At 38.2% G+C, this 19,154-nt stretch overlaps 1 protein-coding gene across 2 annotated transcripts in view; it reads right to left on the bottom strand.

Annotated features, from left to right (window-relative positions):
- The window catches only part of Usp25 (ubiquitin specific peptidase 25), a 113,533-nt gene that overhangs the window by 25,282 nt on the left and 69,097 nt on the right, over positions 1-19,154 (bottom strand). For both annotated transcript variants that reach the window (XM_045149594.1, XM_045149593.1), the window contains exons 12-18: positions 18,826-18,921; positions 17,674-17,835; positions 16,766-16,989; positions 13,868-13,938; positions 12,696-12,924; positions 10,867-11,067; positions 157-296 (exon numbers count right to left, since the gene is read on the bottom strand). In XM_045149594.1, the coding sequence (XP_045005529.1) occupies positions 157-296; positions 10,867-11,067; positions 12,696-12,924; positions 13,868-13,938; positions 16,766-16,989; positions 17,674-17,835; positions 18,826-18,921 (1,123 nt within the window). The remainder of the gene's footprint in view (positions 1-156; positions 297-10,866; positions 11,068-12,695; positions 12,925-13,867; positions 13,939-16,765; positions 16,990-17,673; positions 17,836-18,825; positions 18,922-19,154) is intronic.

Here is a 19,154-nt window from a genome sequence, read left to right as displayed (position 1 = left end):
CCCAGGTAGGGATGACTTGCCCAAGTCCACTGATCACATTCGCGGCAGAGCCACTCTGGGCCCTGACTCTCCTCACTCCCAAACAGGGTGCTCTCCGTTACACCTTAGGAAACGTAGGCATGGCTATGTTCGGAGGGCCAAAAGAAAAGTTCTTACCGACTGCAAAACTGTTTCGGGACTTTTATCTTCATGCTCATGTGATGCCTTGGTAATTGTTCGAATAGTTTCTTCTTTCAAGTGCTTTGAGAAATCACTTCTTGATGGCTGCTCTAGATACTCTGGTTCTCCTGCTTGCGCTTCACGAGAAAAGAATCAAGTGTATAGCTGATGTGAATCACAAGACTCTATGCTAAGACGAACTGGTCATTTCTAATTCTGAAGTTATACAATGTTCAACTTTTAAGTCTTCTACTTAAAATATATATACTTCAATATAAAGCATGACCCACCCCAGAATTTACAAATGAAAATGGTCCCTCCCCAAAACAGGAAAAAGTGAACCAAGGGGACACACACAATTATTAAAGAATACACTCATTACAATTTAGTGCAAGGAACTTTAAGAGTAAAATACTCTAAGAGAAGTACCAAAGTCTTAGTTCTGGAAAATTACCAACATTTTGCCACAAAGAGAATTTGTTTTGTAGGACAATCCTGGCCAGGTTTCCACAACAAGTATAGCATTCTTTTTTCCATCTACCTGGCAACAATGCTAGCCCAGAATGAGCCTCACCTTTTCTGAATCTGTCCCTGGAAGCTGAGAATTAACAGAGGAAAAAATTTGGCAAACGAATACCAATGTAAATTCATGACCCCTCCCCAAGCCATTCATGCAAACATACATTTCAAACTCTAGCCCTATCTTTGGAGCTCCAGATAGTATGCCCAACAATACTCAGCACATCCACTGGGTAATGAATAGACAAGCCCCCAAAGTCTTCCACACTTGTGTCACTCTTCCTCCAGTGTCACCTTATGTCCTCTGCCCAGAATGGTCCACACAGCAGCACTCTGCTAGTGCACTGGCTGAGGGAGGAGGATGCTTCCCACCTGGGGCTCTGGCACATACACCTGTGGGCTTCAATGCGGTCACCCTCTCCAGTGACTTGCTCATTTGCTTACATACCACATTTGCACACAGATCCTCATCCTCAGCATGACCTGGATTTAATTCATGTAAATTCTGTGTTGTTGTGTAAACCCAGCTTCTACCCACTTCATGCGAGTTATACTGGCCCCTGCTCCCAAGCATGACAAGATTTTCTGACAGAAGGCTAAGCACTCAAAGACAGTATCATTCTCACGAGAGCCTCGTAAGTACCACCTACCACAATTATAACTCAATTATTATTTTGTTTAAAATCCATAGTCCCTGCAATACTATAAAAAACTCAGGAGCAGGGATGGTGTTTCCCTTTTGCACTGCCAATTCATCAAGCCAGCCTAACACAGGAACACAATAACTTGACAACGGCCTCAATGAGTGCCGACGGAGAGTGAAAAGGTTCAGGAAACCCCCACGCTGCTACTTCAGCTGTGAGTGTCACAAGAATTTCCTGAGATACAAGAGGAATACTGACATCCTAGACATTTTACTAAATTTAAGTCACCAAAGTGAATTATCATTCAAAAAGAATCACTACAATTTCATCATACATGTATGACCAACAAATTTTACTCAAACACCATATTGTATGCCAGGCAACAGGCAATGAGACCACAGGGAAAGGATACGCCTGTCTTACCTTCCCTTAAAACCAACCATAAAGAAAGTCACTAGCTAAAAGAAAATATATATATACAGATATAAACTGTGACAATACCTCTGAGGATTAAGTGAGTACGGACTGGGAATTTAGCTTGTAAGAATGTGACTTTCAAAGCTGAAGAATAAACAAGCTGTTTTGCCTGAGGGAAAACTAAGTGATGAATGTGGGCTACATATGAAGGGAGGACAAGGCTACAGCAAGAGGTGGTGCTGGTGGACAACAGAATAGACTTGGGAGTCATGTTTACGCTCTGATTCAACAGGAAGTGAGTACGTGGGAATGTGACTAGTTTACAAAAAATGTTTCTGGAGCTATGTGGAAGAGTTAGTGATAAAAAGTTTTCTAAGCATGCATAATACAAAGGAGAGAGGAGAAAGCTAGCTTTTTCTAAGGAAGTTTCAGTTAGGGATTGAGGCTCAAAGAGAACCAGGTGATGTCAACTCTCACACCACCTCAACCTGGCACAAAAAAGGAACTCTTGGCAAAAATGGAACTATTGGCAGAAATGGAACCAATGCCTGATAGAGACTCTTCTACAGCAGCCCCCACTGCTCACTGTCTAATGCATTACTTGGGTGGGCTGACCCTTGGCACATCCTGAAATTTGCTAGTCTTCCCTTGCATACCTAAATCAGATGGTATAAAGGCTGCGGCCTTCCAGCCCCTCCCTCTCTTCTCTTCTGGCTTGATCTCAAATGTGTGTGGGTCTCTCAGGTTCTTGCCCTGAGCTGCTCAGACATGTGAGTGAGTCTGGCCTCTACTCCCACCCAGCTAGCATAGCATTGTTTCTTGACCTCAACTTTTTTGCTTGTCTATGCTTTATACTTTGGGGTAACTTCTCACTTTGCACATGATTTTCCTGTGGTCTCCAAATCTACCACGTGGGTGCTCTCACCAACTCTAGACTGGCTCACCTGTATGTTCTAAACTTGTGGTAAACACCTTCATCATTTACTTCTCTGCATCTCTTGCTCTCTGCTTTAGTATTCCCTCTTCAGGAAAGCACATCACAGATGCCAGGTGTACTCCTGAGTCTCTACCTATGCATATAAGTTCTATACTCCATGTGTTTGCAGCTCTGCTCCAGCCTTTTTCTAAAACCCTCAATTTATCTTCTGCTTTGGTATTATCTCTCTATTCTTCCTTAAGTCACCACCCTTTTAACTTCTCTTAAATAGATCTCACAGACTATGCTGTGTTTCTCACAACAGTGTCTCCTACTGCCCATGTGTTTAGCCTCCTTTCCTAGACCCCAAACACTCTTAAATATGCTCCATAATTTGTGATTTCCCCATAAATAAACATAATTCACAATTTATCCCTCTTGATTCTGACTTAATTCTTTACTAAAGGTAGTAGAGAACCCAAAACTTGGGGTCCATAAATTCTGGAGGACTCTACCTAAACCCCCAAATCCTGCATTATTTCTGTTCATTTTATTTTTGGGGGAACAACAGAGAGATAAAGAGAGAGAATGGGTGCACCAGGGCCTCCAACCACTGCAAATGAACCCTAGACACATGCACCCCCTTGAGCAACTGGCTAACATGGGTCCTGGGGAATCGAACCTCAAACTGGGGTCCTTAGGCTTCCCAAGCGAGTGCTTAACCGCTAAGCCATCTCCTCAGCCCCTGCATCATTTCTATCTCTAGCAAACAAGAAAACCAAAGCTGTATTGGTTACACTGTGAAGAGTAAGTTATAAAGGAGACAGAACAGGCTATCAGTGAAGGTACTGGAAAGTATTTGATCAATAAGAAAGATGTCTACGCTTTGAATAACAGACAGTTATAAATGCAGAGATGTGGCCAGACTCAAGGTATGTTTTGGACACAAAGACATGGAGACTGAGCAGAGATCACATGTTTTTTGCTTGAATCACTAGAATAATGGATGTGAACTCTACTATAAGGAAAGGTAGAGGTAAGAATGCTTAAAATGCAGGATAGATGTTAAAGGAAATTAACTGCCTTGATATATACCTATTCTGATACTGGCTGAGGACATGATGTTCAGTTCCGCTAGGACAACAAAACAGAGACAACCTTGGCTACTCAGCAAGTCCGTGTATCTGCTTCTAGGTGGATTCTTGTAGGTGGCTTACTCCAGATGCTTCCAGAGCTTAACAGAAAGAAACTTGTTAAGAACATGTTCTCTTATTATTTGCCACCATTTCTTCTGACCATAAGAACATAGGTAAGGGTTGATGGTAGGACAGAACTTAATGCACTGAGGACAAAGAATTCCATCTACTTAGACTTTTTTCTAAACCATCAAAAATAAGAATTATGTAAAATTAGTCCCTCAGAGCAGAAGGAACTTTTTTTTTTTGCTTTCTCGAGGTAGGGTTTCACTTTAGCACAGGCTAACCTGGAATTCACTAAGTATTCTCAAGATGGCCTTGAACTCACAATGATCCAACTACCTCTGCCTCCCAAGTGCTGGGATTAAAGGCGTGCGCCAACATGCCCGGCAGCAAGGATTAAGTTTATTTAACATAGTCAAATCCACTTTTAAGTCTCTTGGGCCAAATACTTTTTTTTCTACAAAGAAGTGTGATGATTTGGCCTAAATAATACAGAAAACTACTTGCTCTGGCTTAAATTAAAAACAAACACACACACTTGTATCCCCAACATGTTGAAATGGCCATCTTTGCTAAGATACTATGCTAAGTATATACATACTATATTCATTTTACCAGCAAAATCAAATACATGTATATTTATTATAATACAATATTTAAAACTCAGAAGCAGTTGTGTATTAGGTTCTGTAAAAAGACTGTTGGCCCAATGCATGTTTGGGATGGCACTGAACATTAAGAGTTTTCAGAAGCAATGTCAACTGATTTTAGTCAGATTTTTGTTGTTGTAGATGGTGGTTGTGGTGGTGGGGTGTGTGTGTGCACACGTGTCCATGCCGCCCCCCCCCGCTCCCGTGCTGTATACGGAGGGTACAGAGAAGGATGACACCACCAGTCTTCCTCTTATTTTCCTGACACAGGGTCTTGCACTGCACCTGGAGCTTGTGCCAATTTGCAGTCAAGAGCTGCTGACTAGCGAACTCCAGTGATGCCTTGCTCAGTGCTGTGTTTACAGGCCACACCTAACTTTGTACGTGAGTGCTGGAGATCAAAACCAGGTCCTCATACTTGCACAACAGGCACTCTTACCCATAGGTGATTTCCCCAAACTCCTTGAGTTTTGAAAATCTTATAGGGAACATTATTTGGGAGACCAAAACACTCCAGGCAAAAAAAACAAAAAAAATAAAAAAACAAAACAGCATTATGGAAAACAAGTGTAAGGACTGATAAATAAAAGGTTAATAAAACTTCTGGTATTGGTCATATTGGTAAGCAAGTCAAACTTAAATACAACCTAAAGAGGGATATATTACATTTCAAAGTAAAAGCCAAGTGGGGTGATATTCAAGGGATTTATAAAGACTTTGGGATATGAGGAGACTCCCAGAAGAATATGCAGTCATAAATACTGGTGGGAAAAATACATCATGAGATGGCAATTTACAAGCGACGTCATGATTACATGAAAGACCTCTATACATAAGAGGTATAGCAAGGCATAGGGTTTAGATTCAACATAACATCCCCATGGCTAAGTATTCCTAGAAGAGGAAAGGGGGAACCAGATGATAAAGATCCTCATGAAAAACAAGAGACGTTTGTCTTCATATAATCAAACCAAGAGTCCAAATATGTTTTTAGAACAAATTAGGGAACAAAATGAGGAAAAACTCTTTTTCCTACCCAGTGATCAGCACTGTTAAGATTCTTCGCATTATCTACTTGTAGACATTACCTACCTACTAGTACTTTCTGAAGAAAAAGAACGGTTTTATATATATTCTTTTTAAAGTATGATTTTCACTGTAATGGATTGTTCTATAAGGGCTCATACAACACCTTAACATTCACATGGGACAATTTACATAACAGTTAAAAATATCTATAAGGCAAATAGTTTGGCTTTTAACACACACATGCATGCATGCATACATACACACATACTATTCTGTAACCATATAAAAGCTCTAGCACTACTGTTCTGAATAATTTACTTTAAAAATATTCCTAATCCCTGGACTCCTGCTATGGTCTGGTTGTTAAGTACCCCTTACAGCTCACATGATAAAGGCTTGATCCTCAACTGACTGGGCCTTTGGGAGGTGGTAGAAGCTGAAGAAAGCAGGATCTACTTGGAGGTCACTGGGGGCTGCCCTTGACAACATACTGGGACCGAGGCTCCTTCCTCTTCCTCCATCTGCTTCCTGGACACATGAAGTGAGTGGCTTTGTTCCACCTTGACCTCCTCACCTCGCATTACTTTTTTGCCACAGACCTAAAGACAATGTGCCAGACCTCTGAAACCATGAGGCAAATCTATCTACCTTTATGTAGTTTTCTTTGATATTGTGTCCTAGCAAAGGATGGTGACTAACACAGTTCTCTACCTAAAACTATGGACTCCTAAATGCAGCTGTTTCATGCTGACGTGGACTGGGGCTCTACATAAGATAAAATGCTTCAACTTCCTAATTAATCACTCTTACCACAGAACACTGAAGGTGACTTAAAGACCATTACTTGAGAGAGACTCATCCTCCCATCCTACAACTGCATTCAAAATCATAATTCTCCAAAAATAACTTAGAAAGAGCCAGGCCAGGGGGGCTCCAGAAAAGTCTCTCACACAACCTAGAAAGAGCCATGAGAGGTAGGCTCCAAAGAATCTCTGGGAATTTTAAGAACTCAATTCTCACTCGAATCAAAATCTCTGTAGTGAAAAGAATAATGGCTTAACAAGAGTTAAGTGTTAAATCCAAATTATAAAGCTACATTTTCACCCCACACATTAATTAAGTTACTTCTTAAGGGCAAATTATTTGCTTATACTTTAAAGTTTTATATTCTCTTTCACAAAGGATCACCCCTAGAAAAGCCTTTACTGGAATTTTCATAGGGGTAACACTTAACCTAGAAATTATGCAAAGGATATCAACTAGCATCTAAAAATATGGACTTCACTTATGCTGCTCTATTGGAAGCTAAAAACACTCCCTACCAAGTTTTAGTCTTAGGAACTAGAACTACTTCCTTACAAATACCAATTTGGGGCTGCAGGGATGGCTTAGCAGTTAAGGTGCATGTCTGTGATGCTAAGGACCCAGGTTCGATTCTCCAGGTCCCACGTAAGCCAGATGCACATGAAGGCACATGCATCTGGCGTTCATTCGCAGTGTCTAGAGCCCAGGCGTGCTCATCCTCACTCATACTCTCTCTTCCTCTGTCCCTAATAAGCAAATAAAAATGAAAATAAAATCTTTAAAAAATTATTTTTAACTTGCAGAACATTTGTAGAGAAGTCTCCAAATTAATTCTGCCTATCACCTTTACTCAAATTTATGAAACCTTATGGAATACATTCCACAGCAATCAGAACTAGTTTTGTTCTTTGGTTGTTTTTTTTTTTTTCAAATTTCAATCTGAGTATACTATGTTTTGAGGACTTCGAATACTTTTGTTGGGTAAGAAAAACTAAAACAACTCAGAAAATACTCATTTATCTTTCAGAATGATTTATTACATTAAATATAGCCTAGACTCATGCTGCATAATCAGAGATAAAACTCATAATTATGGAAGATCTTGTGACCTATACATATACTAGATAATTCCTTCAATGATACTGGCCTTAGTTAACCCTTACAGTACAGTGTGTTGTTTATACTCAGGGAAAAACCCCACTGATAATTCCGCTATGTAGAGTACCAATCAGGAACCAACGCATTGGCTTGAAAAGTAACAACAGTATCTGGGGAAGTTTTGCCTTGGAATAAGCAGGAAATGTAGCAAGTGACACTTTTCCTTTTACTTCTCACGGATTTCCACGCCTAGACAATTGATGCTACTAAGCCTGTCAGAACTTGTTACCAAAGGGTGACAAGTATTAATTTGATTAATACTGTTTATGCTTATATACTTTACTGGAACATCATTCCACAGAAACAGAATTTTCATTGGCTCCTCTACTGCACCACTACTGAGAACACTGCATGGATGGGAGGAGGATCGTCCTAGTGGATTCTGTGAGCTGCACTTCCACACACTTCTTCCACACACCAGTCGTCAGTCTGAGAGACTGAAATAAAGGGTCACTCCAAGAGGCCGGGAATACTGTAGCAGACTAAACAATGACTTGCTTTTAAAACTATGAAAAGAAATAGGAAGAGCAGTAAAATAAAATTTCTCTACCAATTACAGAAGATAAATGGATAAGATGAATCATCAGCTTTATTAAACTGTGATGTATGCATGCCCTTGGAACACTCGACAAACTAACAAGACTGAAATAATATAATAATGGGGTTGGGCTCACATCTGTAATCACAGCATTTGGGAGGCTATGACAGTAAGACCAGCCGGGTCAACAGAGCAAATTGCAGACCAGCTTGAACTACAGCAAGACTGTCATGAAAGTACAAATATATACAAATAATTACAAAAATGGAAATGAACCTTTCCAACAAACATCTCATTCCCAAGTTCATAGCTGTGCACATTCTGTTGCTTCTAGCCGGGTACAAGGCACACTCTGCAGAGTACACAAGGTTTCCTACTGTAGGACTGTCACAATTTTCTGGAAAGCAATCATGCTAATGCTTGTAAGTCTTCCATGTGAATCGAACATTTCCATTCTTTATGTTTTGGTTATTTTGCATCCTCTGAGAAATATAGCTGTGTTCTTGCAAGGTTTTTGTGCACATAAAAAACCATGCAAATACACAACTAATAGCTCATACTGGATATTTTAGAAATTACAAAACAGCATGTGAAGTGTATGGAAGGAAGTCCTAATCATGTGAAACAAGGTGGGGGTAAGCGGACATGACCTTTTATGGAATGAAATGGGATGATCAATGTACAAGATGAGACATGGTGAGTCCTTATCAAGTAAGAATACTAGTGGGAATATTTATCAGTTTGACTTAGAAATCAAATGTTACATTTACAGAACAGTCAATATGAAAAAAAGGATAGGCTGGATGAAATTTCACATTTTGGTATCACAAAAAGTAGGTGAAGTAAGAATAAATTGAAGCTAAAATTATGGAGTCTCTGTGTTTGGGTTTTTGTCAGTTCTTTCTACTGCTGACCTTCCTCCTTCTAGTACTAACAGTCACACGAGAATGGACTACACAAAGGCTAAGAACTAAGAACATGGTCACTCCATCTTTGTCAAGTTCTACAAGTGAGGAGGAGCATAAAAAACCAAAGATGCAATCAAGCTACAAAGGGATAAAACTGGCTTAAAAATGAAAGGAGCTTATGGAAGCCAAGAAACTTCTTGATGTCTCTGTGGTCTCACAGAGCGTCGCCTGTACTACAGAGTGAGCACCAATGTTGAAAAAATCCACAGGACTGTACAATGGCACAGTTCACCAGCACTCACAGTGGTACTCGAGCTCACTGTGGGGTGCTTACGTATCAAATATTGCAATCTTTGTTGGCATGTCATTATCTTGGTCAGTTAGCAATTCTGAGTTATTTGCCTCAGGATCAAAATCAATCAACAAACTATTCAATGTGTTACATGAAAGGAAGTTAAAAGTCTGGACATTAAAGAGGGTACGCCTGCATAAGTCACAACCCCAGGTGGTACTGTACATTTCGTACAGAAAGCATAATTCTACCTAAAGCTAAAAAAAGACAGAGGTGAGACACACTCAGGCATTTCTGTAAAAGATGAAATTAAACAAACAAAACCAGAAATGCTACATTTAAAAATAAACAAAACACATGAAAGATTTACTCAGTTGTGGCAGGGGAGAAGTACCAGACACTGTCAAGGTTTACTGCCCATGTGCCCATCTCATGAAGAGGAATCCTATTTTGTACAGCAACAAGTATGTTACTCTACGATGGACTTACAACTTACAATGTTATCCATTTTTATAAAAAGGAACGAAAGTCAGTATGCTTTTAAATTTGCTATAAATTATTTTCTTCATTTTAATATACTGTTTACTTTGGATATCTTACTGATTTTACTGAGTAATGTTTTGAGAATTTGTTTTAACACTTTTATGTATTTCTCTGTTTTATTAGTCTATGTACTAGTTTATTCTTGAAATATGATAAATATTTATTTTTACTTTCAACTAACTTTGATTTACCTTTTTTTTTTAAACTAGAGTGAGCCTCGGGCCCTTGCACTTGCTATACAAGTACTCTATTACTTAGCTGTGTTCTCAAACCTGTCTTTAATCTTAAGAATTTTTTTTTTTTCAAAAAGGGCTAGGAAATGGCTCAGTGGGCCAGAGTGCTAGTGATGCAAACCTGAGTTTTACACCCAGCAGGCACATAAAACCTAGCACTCCAGGACATACTGTCTGTCCCTGCTCTGAGGAAGAGTATAGGCGGGAGTATAGGAAGAGTATAGGGCTTTCTCACTAGCCAGTCTAACCAGGTTCAGTGAGCGACCCAGGTTCAAGGCAGAAGAGTGACTGAGGAGGAAAGCCTATGGCCCCTGTACATGTGTACAGATGGTGTGTGCATCTTCACTCACATGTGCAAAAACTACACATTCATGAACAACATATACTGTACATAAATACACAACCTAAAAAAGTGAAAAATACACTGAATTATGGTACTATTACAGTACTGCACAAAAGATATATGTGGTTAGTATTATTTTTCTAAATGTAAAGTTACTAGATCTCATCTTTTTAGAGATATAGTGAGTGGGATGGGGTACTTGACAATTTGATGGCTTTCCCTGCTCCTCACCAAGAGACCAGCCACTCAAAGTAGGTATGGTAGCCAGAGGGAGAAAGAAAAGAAGGAGGGCAGTGATCTTGAAAAGGGTCTCCACGCATGCAATGCTACCTGGCCAAGGGGAAACAAGGCTATCATCACCCGTGGTCATTGCAGAGGGCAAGAGTTTTAGTAAAGTTCTATGTGCTTCTTCAGAGATGAAGATGGCTAAACTTTATGTTTTATTTTCCATATTTTTATACTATGATCATAAGAAATATAATTGATAATAAAAATAACATAATGATGGACAAACCTGTTTTCATCGAAGACTCAGCCTCCCTCAGTTTCTGGGATGCTAGAAGCTTTTCCTGCAAAGCTCTCTGGGCAAGCTGTGCATCCCACTCTTCCAGTTCTTTTTCAAACTGTTGGTTGTCTTCCTCAACAAAATCTCTCAAATCTGGTGGCAATGTTTCTATTCCCACGAGGGCCTGCCCAGTTTCTTTGTTAAACTCCTCTGCAAATCACATTTTAAGGACTACTATGAAATCAAGAATGAAAGGAAAAACACAAAGCTCCAAGTAGACTGCATTTCAAGTGAAATATAAACTATGTACGTCACTATATACCAAACAATATTACCTAAACTTTCTCTCTGAAATGTCTTTAAATGCTTAAAAATAACCCAGTAATATAAATATTTGAAAATTTACTTTAGAAAATTCTCACAGCTTTTTAGAATTTAAAGTAGAAATGAGGCAAGATACAAAATAAAAAAAAAATTGTGACTCTAATATTGATGAATCTCTACTTTTGCTAATTCAAGAAAATAGCAGATGTTTGATTATGCATGAAGGAACCTTCCCACACAGTTGGAAGTAACTCATAACCTTACCAAGCTTGAAGGAGAACTAAAATTGTTCATGCTAAGTAGCTAAGTACAGACAGAAAAAATAAGATATGATTATGAAACTAAACAAAGCAGAGATATTTAGAAATATTTTCATTACTACTTAAACGGTGACTAACTTTGTACTATGCACCAAAAAAAAAAAGCAAAAAACCACTACCTTTTCAGTAAAAATAAGCAGCACAGTTTTGCCCAACAGTTAGAGAAAGAAAAGTTGACTGGAGCACTTCAACATACCCTTACTAAGTGCTACCTAGACGCAAAGCCCACACAGAGATCCAGAGGCTACAGTTACAGCATGGACTGAGTGAAGTGTGTGAGAATACTCAACACACCTCTATAACACACAACTGCCTAATAGAAGACATGCACAATGACAAGAGGACACACTTGCTATCAAGTAATGAAAAGCTGCAGAGGAAGTAACACCTGAATTGACTCTTCACAGGTAAGAAATTGGGGGGGGGGAGGAACATTACTGTCAGAAAATAAAGTAAAAAAAGGTGAATGCTTAATTAATTTAATTATCAGTCAGGTACATGAAGTTCAACATGAACAATGGTGATAAATGAAGCTGGAGGCCAAGCAGAGGCCTCCTATGCCAGGCTAAGAAGTTCAAGCATGAGTCCCTGTGTAGATGTTATCAATAAAGAGCTTTCACTAAGGAAAGGATATGACTTACACTTATTAGTGAACTTTGAGAACAGTAAATCTGCCCAGTCTCAGATCAAGTCATACTGCTTTTTTAATAATTTATTTGTGTGTGCGTGTACATGTGTATGGACACATGCATGTCATGGCATGCATGAACAAGTTAGAGAACAATTTCAAGGTGTCTGTGTCCTCTCCTTTTGTCTTCTTTGAGGCAGGGTCTCTCTCATGTTGTTTTGCCACTGGATATGCCAGACTAGCTGGCCTCCAAGCTTTAATAATTTTCTGGCTCTACTTCTCACTGCCATATGGCATTAGAATCACAGATGCATATGTCACTATGTGTCTGCTTTTGCAGGCATGCTGGCGAGTACTGAACACAGATCAGCAGGCTTGCAAGCAAGTGCATGAGACCACTGAGCCATCTTCCTAGCCTTCAAATTACTTTTCAATCCCAGGATTCTTATATGAAATCTGAAATTCTAATGCTATCATCATCCTCAGAGTGAACTGCACTCAAATCACCCCATGGCAGAACAGTCACAGTCATAATCTGTCCCATTTTAGTTAGCTCATATTCTTACCTTGTATTAAAAACTGTGCCTTATCGTTTATGTACATCAGACAGTATGCACTGGCATTTCTATAACCACCAAATGAGTCCCTCACTAGTTCTTCCCAAGATGATTTTGTCACTGCTATGTCATTGTACTTCATCCACCTGCTCTCACGATGATCAAAGATATAGGCCCAGTAGTGTCCAGCATTAGCTTGGCCTTCATGGACTAAGACAGCATGTAAGCGATAAGGGACCTAATGTGAAAGAAAAAGTTTAAGTTACAATTGTGTAGTCTACTGCACCACATCCCATGAAATCTAAAAACTACCTATTTGAAGAAAACCATGAGAGCACATTTTTATAGTTTCATAGAAGTATCTGGAATTTTATATTAATTTATATCATAACATTAAACAATAAAAGCCACAGGAATGTTATATAAGCTCAAGAATATGCAAAATAGGTATTTAAGTAAGAGGACATTATTCAAAACTGAAAACATGTTTGTTTTGCATGCTATTTATTGACCTATTTAAACTAAATAAAGGACTCCTAAACAATTTAATATAATGGTTTATAAATTTTCACAATTTTAACTGATAGTTAACAAAGTGGACTACACAATGCACACCAGAAGTTAAGGCTTAATTAAGCTTTATTGTGTGTGTCTATATATGTATGTACACACACATAAATATGTATTACTTACACTGCAATTACTTTTAAAAATATTTTATTTTTATTTATTTACTACAGAGAGAGACAGACAAAGACACAGAAAGAAAGAAAAAGTGAGAGAGAAAAAACAAGTATGCCAGAGCCTCTAGCCCATACAGACAAACCACAGACACATACACCACACCATATGCATCTGGCATACATGGGTTCTGGAGAACCAAACCTGGGTCAGGTGCCTTAACTGCTAAGCCATTCCTCCAATCCCTTATAAATTTTGATAAAATTTAAATTATAAAGAGAGTAAACTAGGCATAGAATGAGAATACAACAATGGAAGAAATATGTTAAAAGATTTATTATAAAACGTCGCCTATTCATTAATGCTGTAATGCTGCTTACTCTTTTGATATCTTCTAATAAAATGTATCCAAATTTCAGGACAAGCACACAACAACAACTAGTGTAAGATACACAACACGAAGGTGAGCTGACAGGGATTACAACTCAAGCCTCACTCACCTGGACCATGGGCTTGTCAGAGTACATGAGCTCAATAGCTCGGTGGATTCTGGATATGCTTTCCTGCAAGTCTAAGGACACAGAGAGTCGCTGAATAAAACTAGGGACTACAGCTTTCCAAGAATTACATTCGAGAAATAAGAAAATCTCTTTAAATTGTTCTTTAAAACATTACCATGGTTGAATCTGTATAAAAGGAGACTCAGTTAAAAGACAGCAGAAAGGGAAAGTTAAAAGCAACAAATACGATCATCTAGAAAACGTGCGGAATCATGAAATAAACTTTGACCAAATCTGTAAGCATTTTGATGTTAAAGCCAGAACCTCCTTCAATACTAGTGTAATATAAGAGGACTTCAGGGATAAAAGGGCTTCATCTCATATGTTGTATATATATAAAGTAACCAAAAATCCACGATAATAACCAATAAAAATAAAAATAAAGGATTCTCATTACTCAGAATTTCTAGTTCCAGTAGAAAATAACTCTAAAAAAATTTTTTAAAGATAAATGTTCCCAGATACATTATCCATTTTTAAAAACTGGACAATCTAAATAGTTGTATCAAAAGGTTAATCTGTATTATTACAACATAATATGAATACATATACACACACACATATATATACATATACATATACTATATAAAATAAGAAAACATACAGTCAGGAAAGATCTGTCTTATCCTGATAGACACTGAGTAACCAGAAAAGAAAATAACAGGAGTGTTCCAAACACTCAAAACATTGAAAAAATCATCAAGGCTGATGACAAACTGGGAACAAGAGTATCTACAGTATACACTGTAAGCAAGAGTAACATGAACAATACACTGAACTTTCCATTAAGCAAAAAAGAACTAGACAAATGGCTCAAAATAAAAACAGGCAAGTGATCTGCTTCACAAATTGTCAGAAGGACTAAATAATGCATGATATACTTTCAGTATTTACTCTCTGACAATACGCTGTCTACAAGAGTTCAAAAAATAAATGAGAGAATATGAGATTTTAAAAAATATAAATATCCAACTGTATTCATAACTAAGGAAAAATAAATTAAGAAACTGAAATACCACAATCAACTATTAAGAACACTTCAGATTACAAGGCATGTGGATTCAGTGGTTTTCTGGAGTAGGCTCTCTCATGTGCAACAAGTGGAGATATATACTGGTTCCACGATTTTAAAACAAACACCAATCAAAACTACACATGTTGAACCATAAGTGATACTTAAAAACATATTCTGTCTATGTAGCTGTAATGGAGAAGGCCAAAGCAACATAAGCAGGGAATCGGGGAAATTAAACAAATTACATCAGTATGCTGGGGTACTATACAATAGATTGGTGCTAATAACTAATTTCAATAGCACTGAGAGAAGAAACAGATACCCTGAGGAACTCTTTCCTCATCACAATATCATATATCCAAAATCTCAGGACACACATACTTCTTAAGCTCCTCCAACCCGAGATGATCAATAATGAACTCATCACATTTCTTCCTCACCTTCAAGGTGGGGCCTGCTTGGGTACCAGTTTACCTTCACCCAACATTTAACTGAGCTAGTCATCCTACTATGAACTAAAGGAACCATTGTTCACAGTTGCCTCCAGAGTACGTCAAGTGCTTTCATTTCTTCCTCCTCGGGGCCACTACCGTGATGTAAAGTCTCACAGCTTCCATCCTTCTGAATAGATCTTGGAAGCAATCTGACATGCCCAAAACTCAGCACAACATTCAATAAATGCTATAAACATAATGCTTGTCAGCAAGTTCAAATATTTTTTAAAATGTCCCTACATATGTACAACTGTAAGGAAAATCTTAGTTACAAATGCTGTCAGTTATCATCACTATACACTATGAAGTCGGAACTGGTTTATTCACACTTGTTTATAAGGTGTCGAGTTGGTCTTCTAAAATGTAACAATTAAGGTTGTGATAAGTACATTCTTGTGATACAATATAATAGTGTATTTTTTTCTTTTAGCATAGCTTCAGAGCACCATAGCCGAGTACAGTTTTACATGTAATGAAAGAGTATAATAAAATCTATACAAACTACAAACATCATCACAATGAAAATACAAACAGAAAAGAGGTAAGTAAAATAAGGGAAAATTTTAAGAAAGAACAGCAACATAGCAACAAACAAACACAAAAGCGCTATCTTTATTTCTATTTTGCACTAGGTTCTTAAATTTTATCTGTAAATCTTGAATAGAACAGATTAAAAAATGAAGAGTTGAAATGTGGCTCATTATTGGAGTCCTTGCCTACCATGCATAAAGCTCCAGGTTCAAATCGCAATAAAAAAGCAGACTCTAATTTAAAAAAAAAAAAAAAAAAAAAAAATTTCCTAATTTTTATAACTACAAAAAAAAAAAAAAATCACTTCTGGCCGGGCGTGGTGGCACATGCCTTTAATCCCAGCTCTCGGGAGGATTGCCATGAGTTCAAGGCCACCCTGAGATGACAGAGTTAATTCCAGGTCAGCCTGGACCAGAGTGAGACCCTACCTCGAAAAACCAAAAAAAAAAAAAAATCACTTCTGTACCTTACAAACATAACATCAGGTGAAGTAAAAAATTGGTAAGTACAAATTCTGACATTGTGTAACATTTCAACAAAGCCAGTTTGGTATAAATGAACTTCAAAATCGGACCATCTGCTATGTCATTAATCAACTGTATCATCTGGATAAATTCTTAACAGTCCCTGTAAATCTGAAATTAATTAACATTAAAATGAGGAACCAGACACATTTATCTTAAATAAAACCTTTTCTAGAAAACAAATGACTATGCTATGTAAACGTGCACTCCAACAATGACTCCCCCTCTCTATGTTAACAGAGAACATCCATCTGAAACTACAAGCACCTCTTACCTCTTGTGTCATTCTCTATTTCTGTCCTCCAGCGATGTAAACAGCCTTCCAGCACAGAAAGTTCTTCTTCTGTTATATGCCTTGGTGCTGGGTGCATGGGCATGTCTGGAGGTACCCGTGACTGAGTGAATGGTTTGTGGATCACTGACCTCGATGGCATGGCCACACCTGATACAGGTGATGTGCTGGGCAGCTCGGAAGGAGGACCCTGCTGTTCTGCTGTGCTACATTTTCAAAGCATAGATGACTCGTTACTAACCCTTCAAGTGTGAAGTACCAAACAGAGACGGCCAAACACACAACATCCTCCTCCTCCTCCTCCTCCTCCTCCTCCTCCTCCTCCTCCACCACCACCACCACCACCACCACCACCACCACCACCACCACCACCACCACCACCTCCACCACCACCACCACGGCCATCACTTCCAGAGAGAAAGGTCTTTAAAAAGAAATACATGAAAGGATCTAATATCCTAGTGAGATTCTTAGTCTGTATGTGAGGCCTACATTGTGTAAAACTGGAAACTAAAGAATGTTTTAATCATAGTTTTAAAAACCTCCAATGCATGCTCTAAATATACAGGTGTTATCTTACTAATACCACCTTACACTACAGAGACACTTCAAAAGCATTATTTATATGGATCATAATAGGTTGAAATTTAGATAACTGTATACAAAAACAATCCAAAGTATAATGGTGAACAGAAAAATATATGAAAATTTCAATCAATAAGCATGGGTCCACTGAAATAAGGAAAACTTGCAGAAATCAATCTTCCAAGTGAATCTACCTTTTAAAGATAAATCACAATACATATTTTATAAAGCCTTTTTTAAAGGCATCAGTTACATCACTATGGGATACAGGTTACAAACTGCCTCCTGCAGGGATCAAACTTTACCTTGGTAATGGCTGTGATGGGGTAGAACCACTAGGTGGTGAACTGGCGTCAATATCCTCAACAGGAGAAGTGCAAACAGGTTTACTGGAGGCAAATTCCAATGCATACTGTAGAACATCTACCAGAGGGAATCTTTTGGGACCCGAACCATAGCTTAAATATCTGTTAACCATAAATTATGCAGATATTTTTACTTGTTTTTAGTCTTACAAACCATGACAGGGTATTTCAATAACTTCCTCAGCAATGAAATTCACTTGCTTTCAAATGAAGACAATAAACCCAATTTACATCTAAGAGATAAATGCTCTCCCAAAGAAGAAAAGCAAAGATGATAAAAATTGAAAGCATGCTTGGAATTCAATGCTGTAATTTTACACTGCCATTCTAAACTGTGGTTCAATGGGAAGACAGAAACCAATACCATCTCCAGACACACTTCTTATTCTTAAACTTTCACCTGGGCTCATTCATGAACAACATGGTAACTTACATGATTCTACAACCATTACCACCAGCTACTTCTCACACAAATAATAGGATATATAATCTGAAAATAAAATGTACCAGAGGGGAACACAGATTATACTGAAGGCTGCAACATGGGATTCCTCAGACCACATTTCAGCCAGCAAACTTTTGTCTGACATGAAACAGAGTTTAGATTCTGGGCTTTATTTTTTAAAAGGGCTCTGATAATAAGTCAATCAGAACCACATGACCCCTCCCGACAGGTACCAGATTAACACTTTAGTACACTCAGATGCATGCCTAAGCTCCCCCCATTTCCCACTTCTTCCTGATTTGGTCCCCTCCTTTATCAAACGTCTGTGTGTCCTGCACTCAAAAACTACCATCTCAGTGGAATGCCTCAGAGTGACAATGAACCTCAGGCACACTAGACTCACTTGCTTCTGTTTAGCACCATGAGTGTTCTATGTTCACAATGAACTATTTTGTTTTAAATGCTAACATAGCCTTCTAAAGCAACTCCATATTGCTTCTAGTTTCTCAAAGCATAATCAAAATATGAATGCAGGATGATGATTACCTATTACCACCACCATTGGAATTCACTCAACATAAACTTAAAACTCTATCTAGCCAGTCACAAAATACATGATTTCCTATGGTTATAATTTGATGAGTTACCTTTCTAATCTTTGTTGTAATACTGTGAGGTAATCTCTAAGTCTCTTGATCTCTTCACGCTTAATTCTTGTGATTTCTCTGTTTCTGTGCATATACCTATCAGGAAGCACAGCAGATGTCACCAGTATTTCCAGATGTCTTGTTAACAGCCCCAATGTTACGTCTAGTTGTCACTTACAAAGACTGGTCTATTTGAAATTTTGTAAAACACCTGCTATATAATATAAATAGCATTTAAAAAATTCTTATGTCATTTTTTAAACTTCCCCTAATATTATTCCAAGTAACCATACATTTCTAAAGCAAAAGAAACTCCTACTTCCTTGAAA

Source organism: Jaculus jaculus, chromosome 5, assembly GCF_020740685.1.
Source record: "Jaculus jaculus isolate mJacJac1 chromosome 5, mJacJac1.mat.Y.cur, whole genome shotgun sequence".
In the NCBI taxonomy this organism is placed as follows: Eukaryota; Metazoa; Chordata; class Mammalia; order Rodentia; family Dipodidae; genus Jaculus; species Jaculus jaculus.
The sequence above is the reverse complement of the archived record's forward strand: the minus strand, read 5'-3'. Positions and strand labels throughout refer to the sequence as shown.